At 35.1% G+C, this 16,967-nt stretch overlaps 2 protein-coding genes and 1 long non-coding RNA gene across 4 annotated transcripts; 2 read left to right on the top strand and 1 right to left on the bottom strand.

Moving 5' to 3' along the window:
• The first annotated feature begins 197 nt into the window (after positions 1-197).
• Positions 198-1,706, top strand: LOC123866232 (40S ribosomal protein S2). The gene is made up of 3 exons (XM_045907673.1): positions 198-341; positions 694-1,213; positions 1,414-1,706. Exons 2-3 carry the CDS (start codon positions 695-697, stop codon positions 1,678-1,680), a joined length of 786 nt encoding a protein of 261 aa, XP_045763629.1. The 5' UTR covers positions 198-341; position 694; the 3' UTR covers positions 1,681-1,706.
• On the top strand, positions 582-10,698 carry LOC123866236. Its single transcript, XR_006796159.1, has 3 exons — positions 582-591; positions 10,046-10,048; positions 10,601-10,698. It is a non-coding gene; the product is annotated as an uncharacterized LOC123866236 (long non-coding RNA).
• LOC123866234 (probable DNA-directed RNA polymerases I and III subunit RPAC2) lies at positions 2,513-3,533 on the bottom strand. Of its 2 annotated transcripts, XM_045907676.1 has the most exons (4): positions 3,341-3,533; positions 3,258-3,309; positions 3,063-3,163; positions 2,513-2,710 (listed from the first exon to the last, which is right to left on the bottom strand). In XM_045907676.1, the coding sequence occupies exons 2-4, from the start codon at positions 3,270-3,272 to the stop codon at positions 2,524-2,526; spliced, it is 303 nt and encodes a 100-aa protein (XP_045763632.1). In that variant the 5' UTR covers positions 3,273-3,309; positions 3,341-3,533; the 3' UTR covers positions 2,513-2,523. The 2 variants fall into 2 exon arrangements, with proteins under 2 accessions (XP_045763632.1, XP_045763631.1); XM_045907675.1 differs by having other exon boundaries at positions 3,258-3,533.
• Positions 10,699-16,967: the final 6,269 nt, after the last annotated feature.

Raw genomic sequence — 16,967 nt, 5'->3', positions numbered from 1 at the left:
GAATAGGTAGGCTCCTCGTGCGAAACCGGGCGGGTCAGCTAGTAAAACATACGAGCCATCATAGAAACTGTTAGGAATAAAAATGAAAAACCATTTATTTATCTACAAATTTTTCCATTATACGTAGGTATGTCCTGCTCGTTACTGAAACTAAAATACACCACTATACTTGTACATTGTACTGTACTTGTCTACTTCGCTAAACCAATATAAATTGAACATAAGCTTCAGTCATACATTCATTTATTCTATAGTTTATGGTTTTGCATTGGTTCATTCGGTCGGTGATTTTAGCTTCGGCCATTTTGAATTTGACCGTCTCGCTAAGCTCACGGTTCAACGTAAGTGCTACTTTTTTCTAATTTATTTCTCTGTAGTTTTTACTCAATTTATTTCGTAGTTTATCATTTAGTTTAGCGAATAATAAATATGTATTCGTTACACCCAATCTTTGAACATTAATATGTATAGTGACTACATAGTTCGAATAACCTTATCAACACGTGGTCCAATAAATTATTAATTGTAAAGCATTTTATGATGAGCATTAAAAACTATTTCATTCGTGGTATCTACCATAGTGTTTACACGGTGATGGCCCTAACGCGTCTGATTCATAATTATTTTTCGTGTACTAAGTATATTGTTTATTTTGTTCAATTTCTCATTTTTGAATGCATATGGGATTTACAGAATGGCGGACGCAGCTCCTGCCGGTGGACGTGGCGGTTTTCGCGGTGGCTTTGGATCTCGTGGCGGTGACAGAGGCCGTGGGGGTCCACGTGGACGCGGCCGTGGTCGCGGTAGAGGTCGCGGACGCGGAAAGGAAGACCAGAAGGAATGGGTGCCTGTAACCAAGCTGGGTCGCCTCGTGCGCGAAGGAAAGATAGACAAACTCGAGAGCATCTACCTGTTCTCTTTGCCCATAAAAGAGTTCGAAATCATCGACTTCTTCCTTGGCGCATCTTTGAATGACGAAGTACTGAAAATTATGCCAGTACAGAAGCAAACCCGGGCCGGTCAGCGTACCCGTTTCAAGGCATTTGTGGCTATTGGAGACAACAATGGACACATTGGCCTTGGTGTCAAATGCAGCAAGGAAGTCGCGACTGCCATTAGAGGCGCCATCATCTTGGCCAAGCTATCAGTACTCCCTGTCCGTAGAGGCTACTGGGGTAACAAGATCGGCAAACCGCACACTGTACCATGCAAGGTAATTATTACAGCTGGACTTAATAAGTTTTAAATTAGTTTATATTTTATTGGATGATGAGAAATTAATAATCATTTCATTCGTGGTATCCTCTTGAGGCAAGTCCTATGAAGCTCTGTTGCGTCTGATTTCAAATGTTGTCAAAAGTGAATGTAAATGTTAAAAAGACGCTACTAATATCATGTCTCGCTTGTTCTCAGGTCACTGGCAAGTGTGGTTCTGTAACAGTACGGTTGATCCCAGCTCCCCGTGGTACTGGTATTGTGTCGGCCCCAGTTCCTAAGAAGCTGCTTCAGATGGCTGGAGTACAGGATTGTTATACATCTGCTCGCGGTTCCACTGGCACTCTTGGAAACTTTGCTAAGGCTACATATGCGGCCATTGCTAAGACATACGCCTACCTTACTCCTGATCTGTGGAGGGACATCCCACTGACCAAGTCACCATACTCTGAATTCAAAGTCTAAATATTGATTAAATGTCTTGAACAAAATGCTTTTTTTTTGCTATAAAGTACAAAAACTCTTTTTAGGCTCCCTTATCCTTCCTTAACCTATTACTAAATGCCAAGCCATGACTAAGTCTGTCCATCCATCTGTCAGTCAGTGGGCTGTATCTGGTGAACCCTATAGGTAAATTGAAATTTCAGTGTATTGCCACTATTAAATAATTAAATTCATAAGCTGCCATCTTACCCTAGGTACACAATTTTTAACTGTTGCCTGTTAGGGTTCATAGCCCACTGACAGCGGCAGAGGCTTAGCAATAGGGTCCCATTGGCACCCTTAGTTACAAAACTAATAATAATTATAATACCTATAGTATGCGACAGGTTAAAATGGCAATCAGGGAAGAAACGCCTCGCGCTAACCTGATGCGGATGTGCGGGGCGTCTCCTCCACCTCATACGCTGATTGCCATCTCAACCTGTCGCGGACTATACCTACCTAATATTTCTACATAATTTGTGTGCAAAATAGAAAAGACCTGTTTTACCATCGCAAAAAACTAATGAGTTTTGACAGATTCCTAATACAAAAAGGTTAGATTCATAGAGCGCACTTTGACTTTGCTCAGGCTTGAAAATGAGTTAAAACTAGACAAAATGTGAGTGTAATACATCTGTCTTGTTTTAAGTCTAAGCAAAGTCAGAGTGCGCTCTATCGATCTCACCCTTAATGTCTCAACAAATATTGATTTGTTTTACAGAATATTCATTAAACTTAGATTTTAACACAATAGTGCTATCAACCTGCCTATGTATTATATTAATTTCAGATGGATTGTTTCAAATAAAAAAAAAATTAGTTTCATGTTTTATTAAACTCTTTAACTTCCTTTTCAAATAAGTCTATCGTGTGGTCGCATACTTTTTGTAAATCTTTGAGCCCTCTTTTTAAAACTTCTAAAGCTGGGGTTTCATGTGTTTGTATTCTAAAATGCATTTTAGCCTCTGCAGGGTGAGGCACTGTGTATCCACAAAACTGGACATCTTCACTGGAACAAAAATGAAAAAGTTAAACAAATAAACAGTACACCTAATGAGTTGGAACTGAATCTAATTCAGTAGTATATTAGTTCTATTTACAACTTCATGGCATTTGATGGCATGGGATAAAATCTTATCACATACATAGTGGCATATACACTATTGATTAACAGCTCTATTAACTTTGTGTAACTACAGAGGTATTTGATACCATATAGTCATGTAAAAAAACATGTGTTGATGGCCTGAATGGGGTCTAAAAGTAGGAACTTGTAATATCCTATTGGGTAGGAAACATTTTGAAAACTAAGCACTAAGTTTAGACCTGTATTCTAATTCGAATATTGGTGAAGTACTTACTATCTATCTATTATACATTTTAACGCATTTCCCAATGTGTGGCTTTCATCTTGGAAGACGTATGTCCGACAGGTCGCTCTCGAATCCTCATCCCCTGGTAGCTGAATGAATTTATGATTAATACTTTATTCTTAGAACAAACCAATCATAATTATTTAGGACCTATATTATTTCTCAGAAATGTTTCATGTTTACCTCAGAAATCTTCATATTTTATGCAATATTTGAGCTCAGTCAAATTGTCTCATATCACTATTCCATTACCAATGCATTACCACATACAGTACGGTTTTGAATCTTGAACAATATTTTAAACTATATGAAAATAAAACTTTAAACGTAGTTAAAAGTTTGTTTGCTGTTTTGACTTTTAATCTTAGTGATTCCGATTTTTCTTTGTTAATTTTAAAAATTTTGCACGAAAGAGCACGAGGATTTAATTTTGACTTTGACCATTTGACATTAATTGATTTTGACAACCAAGTTACAGTTTGAAATAACTGTGTTTCCACTTCCGATTTTAGTTTTACCCAGAGATGTGCTATAGAATTTATGCTTTAGCGAAAAATAGAGTCGAGCGAGAGGAACTGGAATGCGTCACTGTCTAATCTAATGGATTGCAAGCATAAAATAATATTTTCATGATATGAGTTCTGACATAACTGACATAATTCTAGATCATTATTTATTTAATTGCAATCATCAAAGTTGTTGTTTAAATTTTCGCAGTAATTTCTATACTGTTGTCTTATTTTATAATGTTGATAAATAGTTTAAAAATTGTTATGAATTCATTTTAAAATAATAGGATGACAATACTGGGTGCGCACTATGCTAACATGCTGCTGTAGGTACCATAGACCACGAATTTGGGTAGGTACAGTCCGACAAGACTCTCTTGGCGCGTGGCCAAAATTGGAACTAACGCCGCCATCTTGTGAAGTATCATGCTGCCCAAGATGCTGCCCCTCATGCTGCCCCTGCCCCCCAGAGACATGCTACCTAAACAAGATTGTGCACTAAGACACCAAAAACGAGCCTACTGAGATAGCGCTAAATTGGAGTGTGTCCCTTTCTATTAGGGTGACAACACGATTTGATAATGTAAGACATTTGACGGATTATATGAGAATAGGAGAGGATGAATTATCATGATAACCCATCGCCGCTCACTACTGAGCACGGGTCTCTTCTCAGAATGATAAAGGTTTAGGCCATAGTCTGCCGCGCTGTAGTTATAAAAGTAGAGAAATTCAATTTTTTTTTTGTTTAATTTCTGCGAAAAAGTACCAGTCATGTTTAGTATGGGTACCTATACTATAATATAGGTAAGTAAAATTATTTTGTATAATCTGGTGCATGTGTTTAATCCTAAACAGTTTTAGGAAGTTCGTAAGCAAGGCATACTTTTGGGAAAATTGATGGTACAGCGTTTCTTTTTTAAAAAAAATTCAGTGCACACGAAGCCGTAGCAAAATCTTCCACTTTAAAATGCATTCCACAAACTGCCGAATATTTGGTGATATTTCCTGAAACGACAGCGATCTATTTTTGCCTTAAGTCTTCATTTTTGGGAAATCTATCGATAAACAGAAAAAAACACTTCCACTAAACAATCAAATTATGGTTACCTTACTACTTCTGAATTGTATAGTACCTACAGAATGTTCGCCATATTGTTTTGCTTGACACCCAGTGTTGTCATCCTATTAATTTAAAAAAATATTTATAATACTTTTTAAACTAAATGATATTTTAATGACATTACCTATAAAATAAAGATAACAGTATGAAAATTACTGCGAAAACAAAAGAAAGTAATCTTGTTGTTTGAAATTAAATAAACAATGAATAAGAACTTTGTGAGCTACATCATAATTCGTACCATAGAAAATATTTTTTTATGCTTGCAATCCATTAGACAGTGACACACTCCAATTTACAGACCTCTCGCTCGGCTCGTTTTTCCGCTTAGCATAATTGTATTAGAAATTGGACTTTATGCTAATGCAACAGAATTTATTTTTGCAGGGAATTAAAGCTGAAGTGCACAATCATGTTTAGGTAGCACGTCTCTGCTGCCCCCTTGTATATGGTGTTGCTAAGTAAAAAAATCTAAACTTCACTGTTTTCTTTTAAATATTAGAGTCATTCCATGTATGTAGATCGCAATATATTCTGATAATAATTAATTAACACAGCAAAATTGTGTCTTCATCTTATAGCTATATTTAGCACTAAGTAAGTATAGTACACATTTGAGCAGATAAACGTGATAGGTCGCAAGTCCCTGGCCTATCAATGGTTTTAAGATTCTTTTTCGATGTACAAACAGGAACGGCTTTCCTAATTTCTCTTTCAGTTAAAATTAGATAAAATATCTTACTCGATTTTCAACATTGACATTTTCAAGATATTCCCTAAACTTGAGAAGATTTTATTGCTGGCAGCCTTTGTGTTACAACTTCGCCCCCTGTTAAGGGGCATGAGACGGGCCTGCCCGCGAAATTCAAATTTAATTTGGTTTTTCGCAATTTGTAAACTAATACGACAACGCAGGCTTATGGTATTTTAATTGCAACAATGGCAGTATCATCCTCACAGGTTTATATAAAAATCTTTACTTGAAAGGGTCCAGTTTAAGAAATTAATTCTAGTCTCGACTATTCTCACAAATTAGTCGATACTAGAATTAATTTCTTCAGACTCGTCACATCCACCATCTGTGCACCCACCTTGTCATCCAAGTATCCAAGTGCCAAGAGAGCCTTGTCGGCTTGTCAGATTTGTATCACAGGATTTTTTTTGTCAGTGTACGACACCAGAAGTCTGTGCACCAGTATTACTTTACTCTATGGTGTAGGCTGTATGGGGAAGGTATGATGAATAGAGGAATCCTCCTCACTCACATTGGTATAATGAATCCTCCTCGATGCTCTCCCCAGCCGTTCCCCAGTCTGCTATTTATTTCGCGACTGTCGCGCGTCGCGTTATTTATGATAATATGTAGGTACCTAAGACCTATAAATTACATGGTGGTTTGTGTAACTGGAAAGTAAATTTTCAGGACCTTAAAGAAAATTTATGTAGAGCTTCCCTTGTTTAATGAGATCCTTAGTTCTATTTTCTTAGGGCAATTCATAAGGGTTTCGTCATTCAACCTTTAGTTTCTCGCATTGTAGGAAAATATTGTACTTTATTGTACTTGTATGTACTGTATTTTTTACGATTTCAAACACCCCAATCTTTTTGGGGTTCCGTACCTCAAAAGGAAAAACGGAACCCTTATAGGATCACTTGGTTGTCTGTCTGTCTGTTTGTCTTTCTGTCTGTCTGTCTATCTGTCTGTCTGCCTGCCTGCCTGCCGTAAGCCCGCCCGCCCGCCCGCCTCATCTCATGCCCCACCAAATTTACAAATAATAAAAATTTCTAAATGATCGCCATGAAAATAAAAAAAAGTTAAAAGTGTCATTTCCTTTACGATGGTACGGAACCCTTCGTGTCGAGTTCGATTCGCACTTGACCGATTTTTTCGACGTACAGCGTACCTCAACATCGTGGTTTTATATTACTCGTGTAATGGTGTAATAAGAGAGTGTTATTCAGAAAATAGAGCTAAAATAAACTTTACGGGATATACCTACTAACCTAAGCGTTTCATAGCAGTTTAACCTTAAAGATTTTATGTTGCTATTATTCGAGATGGCCCATCTTAGAACTCTTTCATAAAAGCTGATGCTCGTAGTCATTTGAGTTGGGTTGAAGATGTCGTTTTATACTGGCAAATACTAGAGTGTCTTCATCGTGTTACTGACAACGGTAGGTATTTAGGTATAACCAATAGGTAGGTATAGTTAACTCTCTGATATCCTGCTAACCTTAACTTAAATTATTATTATACCTTTGCATGATTCCTTTTCCTACCGTCTTAGATAATTTTTATTTCTGAACTAGACGATGCCCACGACTTCATCCGCGTGGTTTTGGGATTTTTAAAATCCTCTTTGGTTTTCCGCGATAAAAAATAGTCTAGGTCCGTCTCCGGGATGTATCTACGCTTCTCTGAATACCAAATTTTGCTAAAATCAGTTAAACGGATGGGGTTTTAAAAATCCCGCGAGAACTCTTAGATTTCCAGGTAAAAAAGTACTGCTTTATATCCGTTTCCGGGATGGAAACGACACTAACATAATATATCTCGTTAAAATCGGTCGTGAGAAACTAGCAGACAGAAAGTGCTTTTTAAATTATTCTTAATTTTTTAAATTTCTTTCAGTTTAGCGTAAGGCGTAGACGTAGGCGTAGCTGACTCGTAACCGTATACAATATAAAGAAGTGTCTACATAAATAAGGGCGCGACGTTACTAGGTTTAACAACGATTATTATTTTCGCATTTGCACCAATCTATTTTTAAAATCATTTAGTATTTTCGTGATGACCAGTTGAGCATTACGTTACATTAACCCTCGTCAGGGTGACAGTACGGGTCATATTGCTTTTAAAAATGATTTGGGGTTGAAAGGAAATATTATCAGCAACGTTTCGGAGTTCATTTTTTAACCCCCGACCCAAAAAGAGGGGTGTTATAAGTTTGACGTGTGTATCTGTGTGTCTGTGTATCTGTGTATCTGTCTGTGGCATCGTAGCGCCTAAACGAATGAACCGATTTTAATTTAGTTTTTTTTGTTTGAAAGGTGGCTTGATCGAGAGTGTTCTTAGCTATAATCTAAAAAAATTGGTTCAGCCGTTTAAGAGTTACCAGCTCTTTTCTGGTTTTCTTGTAGAAAAGAAGGTTAGATAACCGTTAGGTTCATAATATTATGTCAATAGACAAATGTCAAGCTGTCAAGATGGACGTTGCCTAAATACATAATTATTTATTTGAAAATGATGTTTTGGAAAACTCAGATACTTTGGATCGTCGGGGGTGTTATAAATTTTTGATTTACACTTGTCTTTTTATTTAAAACAACTGCGTTATTATTTTTAGGTATTTTTATAGCAAATTAAATCAAAATTTATTTATTTTAGGTATATACCTACGACAACTACTGTCGTAGGTGTATACTGTCTGTGTTACTGTCTGTGACTCTACCACCGGTTCGGAATAAAGATTCTACTGAGAAGAGCAAGAAACTCAGCAGTTGCTCTTTTCAAATCATACGCCATCTTGTCGGAAATTGAAGGCTTAGCCAGTTGCTTCGACGATGTAACTTTATCACTAAGGAATTCATCAATAGTACAATAATTGTATTATAGCCTCGACTAAATAAGAGTGATCTACACAATGTTTCTTCTTTTTATTTTGCTCTATGACTTTTATACCACAATTTTTTTTGTGTCCTGCCATTAATCTAATAATTATTTTGGAACCTATATAATAAGTACAGCAAATATCAATTTTTTACAGTAAAAAAAATACAGATATAGGTCAACTTAAAAAGTAGAACTAAATATACAACAAGAAGCTTTTATTTAGTTATACCTACCTAAATCATAGAGATCTATTAACAACTGCCAAAAGTTCAAATGCTCAGATAACTCCTGTACAAAAAGTTTTATGTAACTCGAGAAATGCCAGTGGCAATTAAACTTGACAAAACTCTCTTCTATCTCGCGGCTTAATTTAAAAGCTTCTTGTCTCAGTGTTTAACTTAGGTAGGTAGGTACATTTGATTTAAATATTATTCAAAACGGTAAAATGTGGGGTGATTTCGGATGTGTTTTCGCAGTTGATAAGGTACGTTGGAGTTTGAGATAACCTTTGAGACATTATAATTTACTTTAAATGTAAGATTAATATTTTATAGGAAAGATGACTGCTATGTTCCAATAAGTGATGAAGTAGGTATGCCTTAAACCCATACCTTTGTATTATGTATCTAGGTACATTATCGATACTCTTTATAGTAAGAATTTATTTTAAATATTTGATCACTACTCTTAAACGTATTATTAATACGAAAGTGTTGGTTGGCTTGTCCTTCAATCACGCCGCAACAGAACCAATTTACTGACAAATTGAAACACATTTTAATTTTTTTCGGTGATGTAAGCACAAATTCACGGTTTTCGGATTTATTCCTTTAGGTACTTGTGCTATAAGAGCTACTTACCTACCAAGTTTCATGATTCTAGGTCAACCAGATGTAGGTACCCTATAGGTTTTCTTGACAGACACGATGGACGGACGGACGGACAGACAGACAGACAGACATACAGGCATTCAGACAGACGGACAGACAACAAAGTGATCCTATAAGGGCTCCGTTTTTCCTTTTGAGGTACGTATCTACCCTAAAACTATCCACTTAGTGATGATAATCGCTATTTTAATACTAGGTCAAGAAGTATTTGATTGGAGAGTCATCCAGGGTCTATCCACTTGAAACCAAACGATGATTTTTATCAGCGCGATGACGATAGTTCAAAAATCTCTTCATAAGTTCGTAGGGTAGTTAAAAGCTATTACCCAATATTCTGGTTATCTGTGATACATAGGTACTTATCATGACTTGAAAATATTAATGTGTCTTACATGTATGATAAACCTATTTATATTTATGCTTTATAGGTAATTTAGTATAAAGTTACTACCACCTAGAATATTCTTTCACTTAGTTAGTCTTTACATTTTCCCCGAGTGCTATAAATTATATCCCGCAGACGAAGTTGCGAGCAAAAGCTAGTACACTAAGTAGATATATATGTACTAAGTATACAGAGTAGGCCATAGTGATAATTACATAATGCAAGTATGAGCCAAACTTTGAACTCAAACAAACAGCAGGTGTTCGGTCTTATCACAATAAGACCAAGATAGAAGATAGTAGGTACCTATAGTTTGTTACATTTATATTTCAATGCTAGCTATCCCTCTCTCCGGTCGTTCGTGCGTTCCTGAAGATCGTGGTCCTGGCAAGATCCCATCCTCGAATGGATCAGTTATTTACATTTTCTTCTGTCGGAGGCCATTTTCGAGAGGGTGTGGAACTAGCACGAATTGGTTTCCTTCATTTGGTCAGACCCTCTTGTTGGTGAGTGGCCTCCTTAGTGGCTAGCACTACCTACTTTAATCGAATAAACCTAGGTATGTATTAAGTATGAACAAGATGATAGGTTATCAATCTCAATCTAGATACGTTGAGATTGCCCTTTGAATATTAAAAAATCAGCCTTCATGAATAAGAAGCAATCATTTTTTTATTACAATAATATGAAAGAAGTAATTTGGCTGGCTGTATGGCTTTCATTTGATGTTCTATTTCCCTTTGTACATATTATCGTACATCCTGCTTTCACGTTGAAAATCCTTGGATAATATCGGATTTACATCAGCTCTATCCAAAAGTCAATTTATTTGTGAATACGTCTCGATAATATTTTTCTAAGGAAATTGGATAGAAGCAGAAGTCTGGAGTGTATAACATAATTATTCATTACATGAAAATTACTTACCTGTACAAGTAAGTACGCTGGATTTACGATTGCCGTTTTTGACATCTGTCAACATAACGTCGATAGTGTCAATACAAAGACGATTTGACACAAAATGTCAATTTGGATTCACGGTACGCTCGGTGGGGCGTTTCGAATCGGCACAAAAAATAACTGTCATTTAGCACACCTCTTCCAGCGTACCTACTATAATATTATAGTTCCATTTCAGTGATGAAATAATATCATTAATTGTTTCGTTTTTCATTATTAATAAGCTACTTTAGTAGTTTCATGATTGGCTTGACGGTGTAGCGAATTAGGTAGTCGTCATTTATTTATTAATTTTTCAATTATTATTTTATGTATTTTGATAAAATACTTAGTTATTTATCGTACCTATTGTAATATTGATAAAATATCTATGAACCATTTTTCAGAGCAACTTCTTAATGTCCATTGTAACGAGCACTTTAAAGTTAACGAAGTTTAAATTGCGCTTTTAAAAGTCGCTAAGCTTTTAGACTGATGGCGCCTATATTATACCTAGCATTTAACGTCATGTACGTAAGAAATATCTTCTTATGAGGTCAAAAGTTTCAAGATATAAGATCATTTTACCTAAATAATTCTAACAAGCAGAACCAGGTACGTGGAATAACAAGTGAATTTTCATGTCGAGTTTTGAAAAGTTCAAGTTCTAGTGGGTATGCAATGCAAACTACGAGTATCTGGGGCGGCACTAAAGCTATCTTGGGTTAACTGTAGAGCAGCGTTGCCAGAATGTTACTTTTGTAACATTTTACGTTACTTTTGACCCCCTCATGTTTCCTCCATGTTACACGACTCAAAATGTTACTTTACGTTACTTTTAGGACTTCATAAAAATATTCAAATTTTTCCCAGCAAACCAAAAATAATCGTGAAATGGAACGCATCCAAAACAGTTTTTGTTTGTCGTAATTGACCCATTTGTTAGTTTATTTCACTTTCTCTAAGTTATTGGTCTAAGTTCACTTTGTTTTGTAATTACTCTGTGATTAAAAAAGTGTTTTGTTTGTTTTTCTCTGTGACTCAACTTTGTTTTGGATAATAAAGTTATTCATTGCGGGGTAGTGATATTGTAGTTATGTATCTAAGTACAAAAAAAAATTGTATCTTTTTTTGGGTAAGGTCTGACGAAATCACAAACACAATCTTTATGATAAATTATTACACTTTTATTTCATATTTAAATTTATTAACTTTTACATTTGTGTCAAATAAATGTTGTTCCTCTTACGTTAGTATATTTTTGAATGTCGTCGTTTTAAAACCACTCTTACAGGTAACCTCTCCACGTTTATTAGCCACTCCCCTTTTTATCTTATCGTTATCGGCCAATCCAAATTGTACAATGAATAAACTTAGTGACTAATATACAAATCATCAAGCTCGTTTCACAAATCATCTAAGTAATAAAGATGTTTTCATCTTATATATTGATTACAAATATTATCCTTTATTATGCTACAATTCATCAACTAAAAACTATAAGAATTTTATATACAGTACGTTTATCGATCAGATGTTGAACAACTTCAGCCAATCAATGACGCCTTCTAATATGATGTTATGATTTGAGTGGCGCCAACTATGTTTTATAGATAATTAATATGGGCCAAGCTTACAGCTCGGCCATCCTGTTTTAAGCGAGTCTCATCGCTTTTAAAAAAAAATTAAAACTTAAGTAACATGTAAACTTCACAACCAAAATGACAAAGACTTAGTTCAACAAAACAAAAAAAAAATTAAGATAGTAATTAATTAAATTAATATTCTTGCTAACTTAACTAGAAGGAATATACAGTTTTATTGATACATTGGTATTGATTATGATTGCAACTTAATTTTAGAGCACTCGCAGCACCCCTTTCCATCCGATATAATTAGAAAATAGCAGATAAACTCAATTCAATTCCAAACTATTTACCCTCGCAACTTTACCTGCCAGTCTACAGTAGCACTCAAATTTAGCCTTTAATCTAAAATTCATTTTTCTGTTCTCTTCCGCTAATATTAAAATAAAAAGATGCAGACACTCTAAATTTATAAATAATTTTTCAAAAATCATAAAGATATCAAAAATTGCGAGACCAGTAGCAACTAAAGGAGGCCTCAATTTAATCAAAGAAGGTAGGTATATGCATAAAGTCCGAAGCATCAATTATAACTCACAAGCCAATATTTTACAGGAACACTCAATAGAGATTTGGGGATGAGCATGTAAAACTAATTACTAAAAACTACTTTAAAGGGTTTCAAGTATCTCAAAATAAATTGTTAAAAGTTCTGTTCCAACTAGACTCTCCTTCCCACTAAAGAATTATATAAGAAAACTGATGAACTATATTATATAAGTCAATTATACAAATTCAAAATATGTCTATTTGTTAGGAAAATACTATTAAAGTCCGTACATACACGCATCACTTTAAAGCTAAATCTCATAAATATGGTACACAAAACGAACATACCTATTATGCTACAATTACATAAAGCTAGGACTAATTATGGTATGTAAACTACCTAGCTCTACTACATAATGTACTTGCCGAAACTCATACTGGAGGAAAAATCTTTTACAAAGTTTAAAGTTTAATCAAACAGTGTCAAACACCATAGATATCTTAGCTAGATGTAGGTATAGTTTGTTAACGAATATAACGTGTTTTGACTTTTTATATTATTGTATAGTCACCATACCTTTAAAGATTATGTTTTCTTCTATATTTATATTTAGAATCGGGAGCGATTCTTAATATGAATATGTGTAAGTGAACTTCTTGTCCTTTTGATAAAATAAACTCTCTAAACTTAAAGTTAATCGCCGCCAGTTCTCGATTTAAATCACAAAACATTTTCATACACTTTCAACGCAATAGTTTTACGCACATATTTTCTTCTTCCCTTCTTATTGGAAAATCGCGGATTCCGAGCCTTGGCGCGTCTCTCTTCTACCGGGATACATATGTGATTGTCCTTATTTCCCTCCAGATCCAAATTTTTAATGACCCTTATCCTAGGGTTCTTTCCCTCCAGATCCAAATTTTTAATGACCCTTATCCTAGGGTCTACCTCCTTCCTCCTATAGGACTTTTTGTCCATAGCCCGTAACCTCGGGGCTTTCCTTCCTTGGGACTTTGTGTCCCTGACCCATACCTAGTTTTGGGTCTTTCTTTTCCTCATTTATTCATTTCCAACATCCTTGGATCCTGCAAACATAAAACACTTTGAGTAGACCGTTCATTTAATTTTGTTTCATAAGCATCCATCATAATACAATCCGACCTAAGAGAAGTAATTTTACTTGGTAACCTAGAAAACCTATTATCATTATTATAATTTAGTTTTCTCCAGTTCCGTACCCCTCGAAGGGTGCCTACGAGACCCTATTTTCTAAACCTCTGCTCTCCGTCCGTCTGTCCGTCTGCACGTGCGTCACGGCCTGAACCGTGAACGGCGTATCGTGAACCGTGATAGTTAGAGAGTTGAAAGGAACGTGATTACGGATGTATGAAAATCCTATGCCTGGTTGCTTCCAATTCAAACTTTTTCTTTTAATGCAGATTACGCTTCCCATATTTCTTACAATTACCTATTGTTTTTTTTTTTTTTTTCTAGCAAAATCCACATTCTGAAGTACTAATGGACAATGTTAAACAAACGCCAGGGTACAGTAGTTGCGTCACTTGTGCCTCTTAACCATATAATATCTACATGCAAAAAGAATCTTTGATTTATAATTTCACATGATACTTATATATTTTATTTTAGCCATAATATGCACCATATGGCGTACTTTGTCGTTTCGAGTAACATAAGCAGAACTACCAAATTCGACCCTGGGAACGACACAGTCGCGACTCGCCGCCGAATGATACCTATTAGTTTATCATTAATTCCTTTTCATAGAGAAAAGCGATATCAACATAATAGCAGGAAAAAAAATGAAATAAATATTCCGTTCGATACATCTCTATTCTCTACGACATCAAGATCTCTATCACAAGCTGATCGATCATAAAGATTAGAAGAAAGTAGGTACCTTATACATTATTTTATATGTTAACCGTAATGACCCGCATCTGTTCGATTTTCCTTTATTCGTTTCGTAAAAGATTCGTCCTCGTACGTCCATCATCATCATCATCGTCATCTACATCGTCATCATCATAAGGTCACTGTTGAACATAAACCTTCCCTAGTAAGCACCACACGTACTGTTCTCAGCCTTCCTCATTCAACCCCTGGTTCCTATTGATACAAACCACTAAACCCCCCCCCCATCAAATGTGTACCTATCTACATCCATCCATCATACCCAAATGCCGTGCTGGTTGATGTGATGAGCGACAAAGTGTTAACCTCTTCAATACGTCATGGAACTGTAGGAATAGCCATGGAAGACCTCCAAACCGAACGTTGATATTTTGTGTAAGTGGTCCCACGAGTCAAAAAAAAATATTCTTGTCCATAAAGGAACAAGCCACGATATAGATTCTTCTATCGGAACTTAAATATTCCAATCACTGCATGTATTCCAACTAATCAGTTTGCTACTGTATATTTGAAGTTGATAATAAATAAAAATGTTAGCTTAATTAAATTCCTATGATAATTCGATTTTTGGTGCATCAACCAGCTTCACCTATTATGTAAAATTAAATATATATATTTTTTTTAAATTACCGGCTGTACATTTTAAACTAACCTAATCAAAATATACTTTCTTACTAATAACTTAATCTTAAAAATTTTCCAGAGGATCCTTCCGCCTCAAATTAACTCAATGATAAAAATGAACAGGAAACTTTAAATGTTGTAAAATCCAGCCAATGCTTCGTACCTTGCCTTATTAATCCAATAGGTACTTCTTTGGATTTTGTCAAAACAAAATACTTTTACTTGTTGAGTGTATAATAAATAAATAATGTAATAAATCAATTAACTGTTAAAGCTAATAACTTTTACAGAAAGCGAACCTCATGATATCTCTTATGAGTTTTAAGCGTAAAATTACCACGCCGAAAACAAAACATGAGCTGACAGTATTCTTATTTGATATACATAATCCAGTAATACTATATCTATCTACATAATTCGTAAATATGTATGTATAGTTTGTAAGTTACTATTTCACTTTATGCTGTTTCAATGCTTTAAGTTATTATTTTTATCTTTGTCTCATTTTTTTAGTTTAGCCTCATTCTATTTTTAAACTTACTATTTCGCTATAATATTTACAAGTAACCTCATCGAAGACTACACGGTCTTCTGATAACCCAACAAGCATTTATCCAACAGCTATCGCTTTCACCCGAACGGAGGTTCCCTGAAATATACTGAGATAACAATACCTAGTTGACACATGGATGTACAAGAGCGGCAACAAGCTATGACCCCCTCTAGTCATAACTATATCTTTATGATTGTAACATTTCAAACAGTGAAAGTATGTATAAACGATTTCGTCCATAGGACATGCGCTCTAAAGAATGTTAATATAATTATCAGCAACTAAAAGCTTGAAGAAACTAATAGGTACAACTTGTCTTTGAAGTATGAAAATATGCACATTTATCAAGTATACCAGTTCATCAAACATTAAAGTACGCATTTATAAAATGATAACTCACTTATTAATCAAGATAACTACCTGTTTATCAAACCTACCCTACCAAATATAAATAACTACTCACCAAATGTAATACTTTATAACTTAAGTAAAAATATGAAACAAATGTGCATCAACCACATACATACACTCTTCAAATTCATCCATTTATCAAAATGTTATATAATATAACCATTCACCAAATCCATTATATACTTTGTTCATTAAATAGCTTAGTCAAACTTTACTCCACTTGCCACGATTGCAAATTTTCCAAAATAGTCAGCCGCAAACATTGCAGCTCATCTCACTTGATAATGCATCCCTCCCTCAGAAAAACAGGCATTAGGAATGTCTTTCCAAGACGCGCGAGAGACAGCCACCGTGGCTTTTCGCGAGATTTAATCCAAATTGAACTAATGCCTAAATAAATGTTTTAATTAGAGGGCGATTGCTTTTGCAACCTCTAACCGTCCAATCAAACACCGAAAGTATTCAATAATCCGAGACGTAAATAAAAAACCCGTCAGAACACCGTATTTATAAAAACAGAGACAAGAAAAAGATTCCTCCTCGCAATGAGATCGCGTGACATCCAACAAGTGAATTATCGACTTTATTACACAACTTATCCTCAACATGTTTTACATCATTTCCTACAATTGAAATCTTTCTATTTTAAATACCCTAACTACAACTTCATAATCCAACCAAAAATCACACTAGATTTATCCCTCGGTCCCACATCTTTAATGCTTTTTTTTTCTGTTTCGGTAACTAAAACAAAAAAAATATATATATACTCATGTTA

This window comes from Maniola jurtina, chromosome 6, assembly GCF_905333055.1.
Source record: "Maniola jurtina chromosome 6, ilManJurt1.1, whole genome shotgun sequence".
Classification (NCBI taxonomy): domain Eukaryota; kingdom Metazoa; phylum Arthropoda; class Insecta; order Lepidoptera; family Nymphalidae; genus Maniola; species Maniola jurtina.
The sequence above is the reverse complement of the archived record's forward strand: the minus strand, read 5'-3'. Positions and strand labels throughout refer to the sequence as shown.